General features: G+C 40.9%; 1 protein-coding gene across 3 annotated transcripts; it reads left to right on the top strand.

Annotated features, from left to right (window-relative positions):
* The first annotated feature begins 1071 nt into the window (after window positions 1–1071).
* On the top strand, window positions 1072–11976 carry FAM72A (family with sequence similarity 72 member A). 3 transcript variants are annotated; one of them, XM_072815086.1, is made up of 5 exons: window positions 1072–1316; window positions 3602–3679; window positions 6838–6962; window positions 7634–7749; window positions 10815–11976. In XM_072815086.1, the coding sequence occupies exons 1-5, from the start codon at window positions 1165–1167 to the stop codon at window positions 10818–10820; spliced, it is 477 nt and encodes a 158-aa protein (XP_072671187.1). In that variant the 5' UTR covers window positions 1072–1164; the 3' UTR covers window positions 10821–11976. The 3 variants fall into 3 exon arrangements, with proteins under 3 accessions (XP_072671187.1, XP_072671188.1, XP_072671189.1); XM_072815087.1 differs by lacking the exon at window positions 7634–7749; XM_072815088.1 differs by lacking the exons at window positions 6838–6962; window positions 7634–7749.
* Window positions 11977–13307: the final 1331 nt, after the last annotated feature.

Here is a 13307-nt window from a genome sequence, read left to right on the forward strand (position 1 = left end):
AAGCACACGCTCTTGAGGGAAAGCACGACCAATTGGACCGGGGCAGGGAGGAGGGGCGTTGCGGAGAATTGCAGCTAATGGAGAGCAGAGGCCGGCGGGCCCTGTGGGAAGCCTCCCAATAAGAGGCGCGAAGGGCGGGCCTCGCCGCTTCCACGGGGGCGGCAGGAGGGCGGGCCCAGCCTGGCCGCCGCCCAATGAGCGCAGAGGCGGAGCCAAGCTCGGCCAACCAGAAGCCGCGCTGGTCTCGGCACCGTTGCGGAGGCGGGGCCTACGGTCTCCGAGCCACTAAGATCTCTGCAGCCTCCCGAGCCGGCCAATGCGGGACGCGGGCGAGCTCTAGTTCTCCCAATCGGTGCGCGGCGCCGGCAATTCAAACTGACAGCCGGTTGGGAAGGCGGAGAGAGCGGAAGAGCGAGCAGAAAACGACGCGTCGGTGACAGAGACCCCGGCGCCCACTGAGCCCCACAGGCGACCTCTGACCCGTCCCGCCGGCACCACCGCGCGCCCCGAGCGGCCGCTCCGACGGAGACCCAAGGGGCCGGCGGGGCCGCGGGGTCGGAGCGGGGGGACGGCGCGAGAGCCCGCCGGCGCGCCGAGGGCTGGGGCGGGGGCTGCCACGGGGGAAGGCGGCGGAGGGTCCCGGGAGGACGGAGGCGACACGGGCTGCTCCCGGGCGGGGGCGAACCGAAGCCCAGCGGATTCCCGGATCCCGGCACGCGGAGGAAGACGTGCAGAGAGGCGGCGTGGTCGGGGACGCTTGGCCGGCGACCGCGGGCGAGGCATTAGAGCGCTCCGGGGAGGGGCCGGCGGGGGGGCGGGGGGGCGCCCCGCAGAGACCCGGCGGGAGGAGAGCTTGGGGCGGGGGCCGAGGAGTGCAGCCGCCTCCCCTCTCCGCACCCCACTCCCTCCCCCGAAAGTTACCAGGAAAGCCCCATCTGCTGCTTCGCCCTGTTCCTCCCCAATAAACATTGCTCTCACCGCCCCCAGGGAAAACAGAAAAGGACTGGTCTCCTTCCCAGCCCCAGACCTCGCGATTTGGTTTTTGAACCTGGACTGGGGTGGGGGGTAGGGGGTGGGGTGGGGGGGACCAAACTGGGAAAGGTGCTGCTCTCGTTTCCTTCTGTCGCCATCCCGCGCCGCATCCTGCATCCTCGCCGGGACGTCATGTCTACCAGCACCTGTAGCTTCAAGGACCGGTGCGTGTCCATCCTGTGCTGCAAATTCTGTAAACAAGTGCTCAGCTCTAGGGGCATGAAGGCTGTGCTGCTGGCTGATACCGAAATAGACCTTTTCTCTACAGACATCCCTCCTACCAAGTAAGTCTTCCAGTGGCGGGCCACGGTAGCCTCTAACTAAAATGGGAAAAGTGTATGGTTTGACCCTCTGGGAAGTCAACAAGGAGGTTATCATTTTGGTGTTCCAGCCACTCCCAACAGTCTGATGATCCCCCCTGGAGCATAACTAAGCGGGCAGACTGTCTGGACAAAGTCTGTGGTTTAGCCAGAGTGGTCAGTCCTGATGTAATGCTTCTAGTTCAATTATAGTCATGTGGCCACATCCCTTAAGTGGACTCCCTGGCGCTGGGCCCTGCCCAACCATCCTGATCTCACTGGACCCAGTCCATGACCTGGACTCTAGACTCTAGGTAAAGTCCAGCAAGATTCTCTGCACTGCTAAAGAGAACAGGCCTCTGAGTGTTTCGTTCTTATCCATAAAGTTTTAGACCAAAAGAATATTCATGATTTTCTGCCATCATTTGCCCTTGGCAGGCTGAATCAGATCCTTTGCCCTTGTAAGTGGGTGTTCTTCACTCAAATCTCTCTCAATGAGTGAGAAGTAGATTTGTAATGCGACGAAATAGAGACTTGGCCCTGAAACAGTCCTTGTCCGCCGATTCAAATACTATGCACTCGTCTGCATTATTAAATCCTCTTAAAGTCTGTTTTCAGACACTACTCACTTTCGTAGGCAGAGTGCTTGAGATCTTGCTGCCTATTTGGGAAAATAGCCATTTTATTTGACTCAAACATACCTTTGTCTAGCTCTAAAAGGTACTTTCTCTTTCCGTAGTCAGCATATATGTGTATACCCTTACATAATTTTCAAGACTTAGGTCTCAACTGAAACTTTATCATTAAAGTCAAAGAGTAACTATCCAGAATATGGGTGAACAGCTATTCTTTGGACACAGAGTCAGAGGAAGGCAGGCTAATAATCATATTTTAAAATGAACTTTGTGATGATAGAAACTTGAACATTTAAAAAAAAAAATCTACTTCAAGCTGTGAACTCTCCCTTTCTTGAAATCTTTTCTGAAGTGGTTTAAGTGCAGCCATGCCTAATGACAAAGCCAACAGCTCTCACTTACGCAAAGATATTTGGGTTGATGTTTTGAATACCACTGTGTGTGTGTTGCAAAAAAGGAGAAGCACTAGACAATAAATCTAGAACCTACTATTGCACAGGTTCTATGATTTATTGTCTAGTGCTTTTTCTTTTTAGTAGCACAGACAGAGACACGCACACACAAATCTAAAATATTAACCCGTTCATCTTGCAATTGATGTAGTAAACGATAAGATAAGGGCTCAGATACATGAATTGTTAGAGGTTAGACCAGAGTCTAGAATAGAACCAGTTTTTTTCCTACTGCCTATTCTTCCTTGAAGGGGTTAAGATGTGTACGAATTAATGAACACATAAGATTTTTTTAAATGGAAATGTGTCCTTTATGGTAAAATCACAACTATTAACTGTGATACAAATATACACAATATATTATTCTTCTACTTTGGAGTCTTTTTCAGCTCTTTGGGTCTACGAAATTCATGCTAAATCACAACCAAAAGTACACTTAATGACAAGGATATGAAAAAATTGGAACCCTTGTGCACTATTGGTAGGAATGTAAAATGGTGCTGCTGCTATGGAAAATAGCATGGAAGTTCCTAAAGAAATTGAAAATAGAATTACCATATGATCCAGGAATCCCACTTCTGGGTGTGTGTATATCTGAGTATGTGTTTATATTTGGATATATATCCAAAAGAATTCAATGCAGAATTTAAAAGATATATTTGCATACACGTTCTTAGCAGTATTATTCACAATAACCAGGAGATGGAAACAACACAAATGTTAAATGTTCAGATGAAAATGCATAAATTAAATGTGGTCTATGCATATAATAAATATTATTCAGCCTTAAAAAGGAAGGCTGTCCTGCCACATGCTCTGACATGGATGGACCTTGAGAACATTATGCTAAATCAAATAAGCCAGTTGCAAAAAGACAAATACTATGTGCTTTCACTTATATGTGCTATATAAAATAGTCAAATTCATAGAAACAGAAAGTAGATGGTGGTTGCTGAGGGCTGAGGGAAATGGGGAGTTGTTTAATGGGTACAGGGTCTGAGTTTTGCAAGATAAAAATGGTGTGGAGATTCAGTGCACAACAATGTGAGTATACAGCCATGTGAATACTTCTGAACCATATACTTAAAAATGGTTAAGTTAGTAAATTTTACATGATAGGAGATTTTTACAACAATTTTTTTAAAAAGTGCCTTTGACTGTGTTTGCACATTTCCCTTTCCAGCGCAGTGGACTTCATTGGAAGATGTTATTTCACTGAAATCTGCAAATGTAAACTGAAGGACATCGCATGTTTAAAATGGTAATTTTTGGCAAGATTCTAGATGTAGCCCCACGTTTGGAAGACGGATGTTAACACCACAGCACAGAGAAAGGTTCAGTGGGCTGCATCGAGCACTGGTTATAACCCATGCAATGAGCCATTGAAAAACCATTTGTTATTTAGAGTGATTTTTTAAAAGGGTCTCGTGGCACATTTGTATATCATTTTACAATTTCTCAAAGTGCATTGACAAATATCTGCTTTCATTTTCAGAAAAAGGCAAATGTAGTTTAGGAAGAAAAAAGACATAGAGTTGCAATTATCAAAAAAATCAGATTTGAGCCCTGGCCCTACTCTTACTCTCAGTGTAATCTTGAGTAAACCCCTTAAACCTCTAAACCCTGAACCTCTGTCTCCTTGTTTAATTTATATCTTAAGAAGACAGAAACTATCTTCCAGCTTAAGAAGATAGAAATTTAAATATCTTTTGTATTTACCCTATAGACTGTTATTATGAATGTTAAAAGGCTTAAAAAGACTATAAATGATAACATAGATGAAAACTATTACTATTATCTTTTGAGAGTCCCATTTTAGAGAAAAGAAAGCTGAGGGGTTTTTTTACATTTAAATGGGATTTGGGTTATAAATTACAATCCTAATAATTCAAATTCTTATGTGCTGATGATAACTTAAATTCATTCTTTTATTTATTTATTGAATAAATTCATTTATTCAAACTATATAATGAAGTCTAGACTATGTGCTAGTTATTGATATGGGGCCTAGAAACCTAGCAATAAATAAGAAAGTCACTGGCTTTTAGACATTATATTCTAGTGGGAAGGCAGTCAGTAAGATTTAAATAAATAAAATATTGAATAGAGTTGAGGGGCGCCAGCTGGCCCAGTCAGTGGAGCATGCAACCCTAGATCTCAGGGTCATGAGTTCAAGCCCCATGCTGGGTGTGTGGAGCCTATGTTAAAGAAAAGAAAAGAAGGGATCCCTGGGTGGCGCAGCGGTTTAGCGCCTGCCTTTGGCCCAGGGCGCGATCCTGGAGATCCGGGATCGAGTCCCGCGTTGGGCTCCCGGTGCATGGAGCCTGCTTCTCCCTCTGCCTGTGTCTCTACCTCTCTCTCTCTCTCTGTGTGTGACTATCATAAATAAATAAAAATTAAAAGAAAAAAAAAAAGAAAGAAAAGAAAGTTAGTTAGTTTGGGGTTCCTGGCTGGCTCAGTTGGTAGAGTATGCGACTCTTGATTCTCAGGGTTATTATGAGTTCAAGCCCTGCATGGGGCATGGAGCCTACTTTAACCCAAAAAAAGATATTGAATAGGATGGAAAATGCTCCAAAGGAAATAATAATAATAAATGATAAAGAATAATAGAAGTTGGGAGAGCAAGTAAGAGCTCTTTGAGACAGCATGGTCAGGGAAGCCTTCTCATGAAAAGGTAACATTGGAGTTGAATCCAGAAGGATGAGAAGGACCTCAAGGAAAGACATTCTAGGTAGATGGGACAGCAAGTGCAGAGAACCCAGGACAAGAAGAAGCTTCTGTTCAAGGAATAAGAAGATGATGGCCAGCATGGCTGAGACATTGTGAACATCCAGGGTGAGTTATATGAGTAGATTAGAGATGTAGTTAGAATCCAGGTAATCTAGAGCAGCACTGTCCAATAAAAATCTATAAGCCACATCTGTAATTTAAAGTCTTCTTTAAAAAATAGTAAATAAATAAAATTTTCTAATAACCACATTTTTAAAAGTAAAAAAGAAGCAAGTGAAACTAAATTGTAAATTTTATTTCTCAGTATAACCAAAATATTTTCAACATGTAAACGACATAAATTATTATTAACACAATATTTTACTGTCTATTTTTATTGTAAGTCTTTGAAATCTAGTGTATGTTTTAAATTTATACATAACTTTAGTCTAGCTAAACTTCAAGTACTCAATAGCCACATTTAGAATAGCACAGATCTGGACCTTGGTGTGAAGGGGTTTTTTTGTTTTGATTTTTTGCCAGTGGGAAGCCACCGAGGGCTTTTTAACAAGGGTGCAAAATGATCTGATGTATCCCTACTAGAATGTTAGCTCCGTGCGAACAAGGACTTTGTCTACTGCTATATTCCCAGCACCTCGAACAGTACCTGGCACATAGTAGATGCTCAATAAACATGAGTTAAATGAGTGAATGAATATGGATGATGATTAAAGGCATAGAATCTACTTTTGCAATATAGTCTTACAAATAACTGTCAGTCCTGGTCCAAGAACAACTTGCTTTCATTTGTTTGCCTTTCAAGCAGATTATGGTTTGAAGACATATTTTAGGTAGGCTGGTACCTTTTATAGTATCTTTGATAGGGCCTTACAAAAATGGCTGACTCCCACATCTCACAGGGTGGGAACAAGCTATAAATAAGAATTTTTACAACCCAAGGTATAAGTAGTTCATGTTGTCATTTTTTTTTTAAAGCACTAGCTAAAACATGCCCTGCATATTCACTCTATATAATAGTGACCACATAGGAAAAAAAAAAATCTGGAAAAGTGAGGTACTTATGATCAGATGGATAATCCTAAAGACAGTAAAAACTTTTGCAACTCTCTAGAAGCTAAGGATTTGCTTTATTTCTGAATTCCTTCAAAAACACTAAAACTAAAATTAGAGCAGGCAGCTTGTGTTTGGTTTACAGGGGCTCATGCTGTCTTCCTACTCCTCCATCTGTTGAAACAATTTTAGGTGCTGGCATAGAACTAGAACATAGAAGAACCTGACCTGCCACAGTCCTGGGGGATCGCAAAAACCCTTTTGACCCAGAGATCTGAGTTTATTTCATGTATTTTGTGTGTATGGCACATCTGCTTTGGGTACTTTACAGAACACACCACAACCCTAGAGCGTGGCATCCAGAAGCTAGCTGAAGGAGAACACATAAACTAATACTAGCGAAGAAATGGAGAATGTGTTAGTACTGTTTCACTTCACTGAAAGGCCATTTTCCCATTTGGCAGTAGCACTGTCAAATTTAACATTACCAGAGTAACTCCTATCCCAAAGGTCCTGGCAATGGAGGTTGTTAGGAGGAAATGAGGTCTTCATATGGTCTATGTATTTACTTTAGCACATAAAAATGCATATATGGCCAGTTATTAGGTGGTATCTAACCATGTTTGCTTTCTGTCTCAGTGGGAACATTGTAGGTTATCATGTGATTGTTCCATGTTGTTCCTGCCTTCTTTCCTGCAACAATGGGCACTTCTGGATGTTTCACAGCCAGGCAGTTTATGATATCAACAGACTAGACTCTACTGGTAAGAAACAATTGACTCAGATATTCCCCTAACACTTAAATGTCTATCAATACCTGAGTGAAACTCCCAATTGATCGTTTTAGGACTCCCTCTGAAACCCTCTTATGTGGGTTGAAAGAGTGAAACTTGATGCTTTCAGTTTCAGTGCTTTCTGAAACATTCAGTTAGGGAAACTACTAGCCAAGATTCATCACCATGTCTGTTGTCATTATTGTGTATAAGAGCCTCAAATGTGGCTCTTCTTGGTCTTTTTAAGACAAGATCGGGTGCATTCACGGTGGTATGGCCATAGGCTCTTCTTGATCTTCCTAAATTAATATGTTAGTTGCTCTAAATTGTTGCCTTGGTGTACCTTATAGCTCCAGAGAATTTTGGAGATTTTAGATTACTGGCATGTGTGTGTGTGTGTGTGTGTGTGTGTGTGTGGTGTGTGTTGTGTGTGTGAGGGAGCTGGGAGGGAGGATGACTGGGTACTTTGTAGTTGGTGATGTTGCTCCAGGATAAAAACAGACACTTGGACATCTATATTAATAAACATGATGGAATTTTATTCAAGGGAAATATTTAAAGCCAGTATGTTATACTAATTACTACTTAATATACAATCAATTCTTAAAGGATATTTACATAATGCATTTTATATTGTCTGGAATGATGTCATTTTGTTGTAGGACACCTGTTTTCTCTGTCTATCCATTTTGCACAACAGATCAAGCTGACTTTTAGTGGGATTTTTTTAGTGGAAACTAAAGTTGACAGAACAAATTTAAAGAACTCAACAATCCAGGTTGGCACTCACACTCTCAGGTTTTTAAATGTACTTCAGAACTTAAAATATATTCCTTTTCTCAAGGATGATTTGCCTTCACAGACTAATGATCATGAATTGTAAGCTAGGTCCTCAGGATCTCAAATCCGCCAGTTACGCTTGGGTTTTTATAGACTCTGATTTTTTTTAATCACCTGGTGTTCAATTGTAGCTCTCAGCCCATCATTTGCAGGTCTTAATTTCAGACTCTGGGATGTAAAGAGGGCCATTTTTGAGGAAGGGCTTATCTGAACTCCCCTGAGATACAGGCTCCTAGCTTAGGGCTCTAGTTTTATATTTATGTTGATCATGGGACACATTAAAGGAAGTTTCTGCTTTGATACTATTTTTCTTGCATCATAGAATTCAAAACACAGGGTGGGGATTTTTCCATTTTGATTTACTTTTTAATATTGGTCAATTTTTCAAAGATAAAAGCCCCGCATTCTTCCATTCGCATTGAATCTAATCCATGAGAAACAGATGTATCACAGGATTTCCTTCCTCCCTTCTTAACAGAGAAAGGAAGGTGCTCCTTCTGTCAGATCCAATCTCTTAGTTTATTTTTTCTCCTTTGAACCAATTGTGCCGAGCTACTTGTGTCTCTAAGTATTCACTCCAAGAATATCAAACTTCTCCTTTGTAACCCCAATACTGTGATTTAAAGCAAGACTTTCTAGATGCTTGCTATAAAACAGCTTTTCTCATGATGCTGGGACTGTCCTTGAATCACCTGAGTCAGCAGCATCAAAGGAATATATACACAAGGTTTATGAAATTCTAGAATGTTTAGACTGAAAAGGCCCCAAGTCTCTGTTCTAAGCTAGGCTTCACATGTCGACCCGATTTCCTGAAACTTACTGAGGAGTTTGAGAAACCTTTAGATTCCCTGGGATTGGCAAATGCCCTCAAAGGCAAATTGACTTCAGCTCTCATTCACCCCTTATGGTTTCTAATAATCCCTTAGATTTTGGCCTAGTAATTCTTGTTAGCTCCTCAGTGCCATATTACCAGAAGCAGAATACTGTTCAGTCTGGGGCGGGGGGGGGGGAGGGTGTTTTTTATTATAAACAATGCAAACGCACAAAAAATTACAGAAAGTAATATGATAGACATCTATATAGCCCCCCATCCCCTGCATGAAATAGATGCTAACTTCTTACCAGATTAGATTCTAGTATCTCAACCAAGAGAGACAGTTGATTATTTACATGGTTTCAGCAATGCAACAATGCACCTCCTTGGACATGTCTCCCTGAATACTTGCGGAAGATAGGCAGTTAGAGGAAGTGATGAATGATGAGCTCTATTTGCTATATATGTATGTATTTGCTATTTTTTTTATTTTTATTTTTTTTAATTTTTATTTATTTATGATAGTCACAGAGAGAGAAAGAGAGAGAGGCAGAGACATAGGCAGAGGGAGAAGCAGGCTCCACGCACTGGAAGCCCGATGTGGGATTCGATCCCAGGTCTCCAGGATCGCGCCCTGGGCCAAAGGCAGGCGCCAAACCGCTGCGCCACCCAGGGATCCCCCTGTATTTGCTATTTATATATTTAATTCACACAACAGAATACAGAAATTAAGAGAAATCAGCTAAAGCTATATATATGGATATAGGTAAATCTCAAAAGCATAATGTTGAATGAAAAAAGCCAATTAGAAAAGATACATATAATACCATACTATAAAAAATTTAAATACACACACAAAATAATATATAGTCTGCAGTTGCATACATTTGTAGTAAAGGTAGTAACAACATCCATAGGGTACTGGTAGTAGTGGAAACTAGATTCAAGCCAAATCGCCAAACCCTGGTTATTCCATTTCACTACGTGGCCACTATCTCAGTGTGTATGGAGTGAGTATCCAGGTTACCGAGTCCTTGTATCCACACTGACAACTGGAGAGCATGAGATTTGCTTTCCTTGTTGGACACCATCAGCTCTCCTAACATTTTTTTCCCCAATTTAGTACTTCCAAGTTATGTAATATAGTACGTGCCCAGAATAAACTATCTCATTATCTTCTTTTTTTTTTTAATTTTTTTATTTATTTATGATAGTCACACACACAGAAAGAGAGAGAGAGAGAGGCAGAGACACAGGCAGAGGGAGAAGCAGGCTCCATGCAGGGAGCCCGACGTGGGACTCGATCCCGGGTCTCCAGGATCGCGCCCTGGGCCAAAGGCAGGCGCCAAACCGCTGCGCCACCCAGGAATCCCTATCTCATTATCTTCTATTGTGTGTCATATTTTACTATATGCCTATGCTAGATTCTTCAGTATAAAGTCTGACTGTCCTTTCACTATGAGGCTTTACATTGTTGTTTTGTTTATTGTATTGGCAGCTATAGCCTAAATCCTAAATGAAAGGATTGCAGTTCGTATTAGAACTGACTTCAAAACCTTGCTTTTTTTTAATTACAAAAAAGCCATCAGCTACTTCCAAGCTTGTTGAGGAGATGAGGAGACTTATTTAAGCCTTTTCCCTGTGCCCTCCAAAGAGATACTTAATCTAAAATAATCTTGTGAGGGGGACCTGGGTGGCTCAGTGATTGAGCATCTTGCCTTTGGCTCAAGTCGTGATCCCAGGGTATTGAGGTCAATTCCCACATCAGACTCCTTGTGGGGGAGCATACTTCTCCCTCTCCCTATGTCTCTGCCTCTTTCTCTGTGTCTCTCATGAGTAAATAAATAAAACCTTAAAAATAAAATAATCTTGTGAGATTGCCATCCTTAAAGATCAATAAAATAGATTTGAAAATTATCAGTGTAAAGTGACTATGGCATAATATAGTTGGGGGCAGGGTTTGAGGAAATGGCCTCTTGAGGTCGTTTGGAGCTCAGATTTTAGAATTCAAAGCCTTGCTTAAACGGGCTTTAAAAATGTCTATGTCCCAAATAAATATATATATAAGATCATTTTTACGCACGGTACCCTCTCTAATACCTTTTCTCTTTACTGTTAACGCTATGGTTTCATATAGCATGTTCTGAGTTGTAATAGTACTGAGTAATTATATGATCTCTTCTCTTCAGGTGTGAACTTCCTACTTTGGGGCAACCTGCCAGAGATAGAGGAGAGCACAGATGAAGACACATTAGATATCTCAGCAGAGGAATGTATTCGATGATTGGGATTATGATATGTATGATATTCAGACTCTTTCCTATTTAAAATACACAGTAATGGATCAACTGTAAAAGTATTAGTAAGGATTTACTACCAATTTCTCTTTTGGGGAGGGCAAATGGGACATTTATTGATTTATTTATTTGCTATCTCAGATTTGTTACATGAATTTAATTTGAGCCATTTTTAGTTCTTTCCTTCTACTGATTCCTCTTCCTCTCTTCACCCCTCCACGTGGTAAAGGTGTATTCTAGAATTCAGATTGGAGAAGGTCATTTCGTGTGTCACTCAACTACCTCACAATCTTGGGGGTGGGGGGAGTTTCTTACAACTAGATACAGGATACCATTGATTTTACATTCTTGAATAAGAGGTATTAGTACGTATATATGTGTGTATGTCAACCAAGCATATATCCATGCGTGTAACCATGTATACATATGACAAGCTCAACTGGGGATTAAAGTTTAACAGGAAATTTTTTTAACCAAGCTGTTGAGTTTCCATAGGTACTGGTTATCCTGCATTATGTTGGTGAAAACTCCTTAAAATGGAGTAAGACTTTGTGAATCAGCAAATGGAATAATGAAAGTTTAAAATGTTTGGAGAAATTCTCCTAATTCCTTGGCACAATGTTAGGTAAATGAATTTGTCACAAAATTATCAATATATACTGTTTGCCAACATTATTTATTTACATTTTTCTAAAGTCCTCTGGTTATTATGTCATGAAAGCAGATCCAACTTGAAGTTATTCTATTCCTTAGGACTTTCTCTGTAAATAGCAAATTAAATGAGTAGTCTCAGTTCCAACCCTGAATAGGAAAAAACTAAAGAAGTGTTTTGCTTAAGCCATTGTACACTATAAAGAGAGTTTTGTTTTTGTTTTAAGCTGCATTCAGAGCCACACAGGAATAGGAAATGGGACAGTGCTGGATTGTGGTTTTAGGTATAGCTAAAATCAGTATATTGCCTTTGTAATAACTTGGCCATAGGCATTTTGTTGATAGTGATACCAAAACAGACTTGAGTTACGGTTTTGTGAATAAAGTTCTATTGTAAAAATTACCAGCCTTCCTTTGATTTTTTTATCATACCCATTTTTCTTACCCCAAAATGTGAAAGTCACACAAGAGCTGACATTTATTGAGCGCTTACCATGTACCAGACACTGTTCTAAACTCTTTACAGATTTCATTCACTTATTCCACATGACACACCCACGAGGTAGATATTATTCCATTTTCACGGATGACACAGGTGAGGCATAGAGAGGTTAAAGCAGCTTACAGGTGAGGCATAGAGAGGTTAAAGCAGCTTCTCCAAGGTCAGATAACCGGTCAGAGGTATGGCCAGATTCTGACTCAGACAGACTGACTCCAGAGCTCCTGCTCTTGTTTGTTATGCTGTCTTCAGATGCATTTGTAGGCATGAATCAGCTACAATTTTATTTAGCCAGGATCCATGCTAGGGAACACGTACCTTGTTATGTATCCTAAAAGGAGGCCTCTGAGGTTGATTTCAAGGTTGAACACTCATACTGGATCATAAGATAGAAGCAACCTGTGGCATCAACAGAATCCTTTGCTATAAACCAAGATCCAACTTCAGGAAATGCTATTACTAGTACCCAGAAAACTTTCCAAAAGTCTTTCACATGGACTGATGATCGGTGCTGTGATGCTATAGACAAATGTGGACCAAATGTGTAACAATTTGGTTTGGGATTTGGGGTTTGTTTGGGTTTTTTTCCCTTTAGCCTCTCTTAAAGACTTTTTGGAACAAGGTGGCATGATGAATAGAGCTTAAAAAAATATTTTGATACTACATTATATACATCTTCAGTTCACTTGTTCAATTAATTAGAGAAGAAAAGTTTGATACTAGAGGAGAGAAAATGGCAAGTTTAAAATTGAGCAGAGTTCATCTGGTTTTCCTTGTGCTCATGCCTTCAAAGACTATGGTTGAGGGGCTCTTTGAAGAGCAAAAGCAAGACAGGGGTGCAGTGATTAAAGCAACCCCCAAAGGTGATCCCATTCCAGCTGGAGAATATTTCAAATTATTCAACTACCTTTTAGCTAACGGGGTTATGGGAAGGTCAGTTCTAAGCTACAAATGTATTAGTAATGTTTTATCTAAAGAAATATATTCGTGACATTGGTGGGTTTTTTTTTTTTTGACACTTTCTTAATAAAAGCAAATGACACACACCTTGATAAGAACAAAAGCAGAACCGTATATATAGATTTAGCAGAGTTCCTAGACCTGGCATAATTCGTAGGCCTAGAAAACCCATTTATGCTTTGGCCCTCTTCTAATATTTAATTCAATCCAACAAATCTGTCTTATGCCCATATGGTGTGCCAAGAATTGAACAATGATGGCCTCACACTTGCCCT

Source organism: Canis lupus, chromosome 38 (genome assembly GCF_048164855.1).
Source record: "Canis lupus baileyi chromosome 38, mCanLup2.hap1, whole genome shotgun sequence".
Classification (NCBI taxonomy): Eukaryota; Metazoa; Chordata; class Mammalia; order Carnivora; family Canidae; genus Canis; species Canis lupus.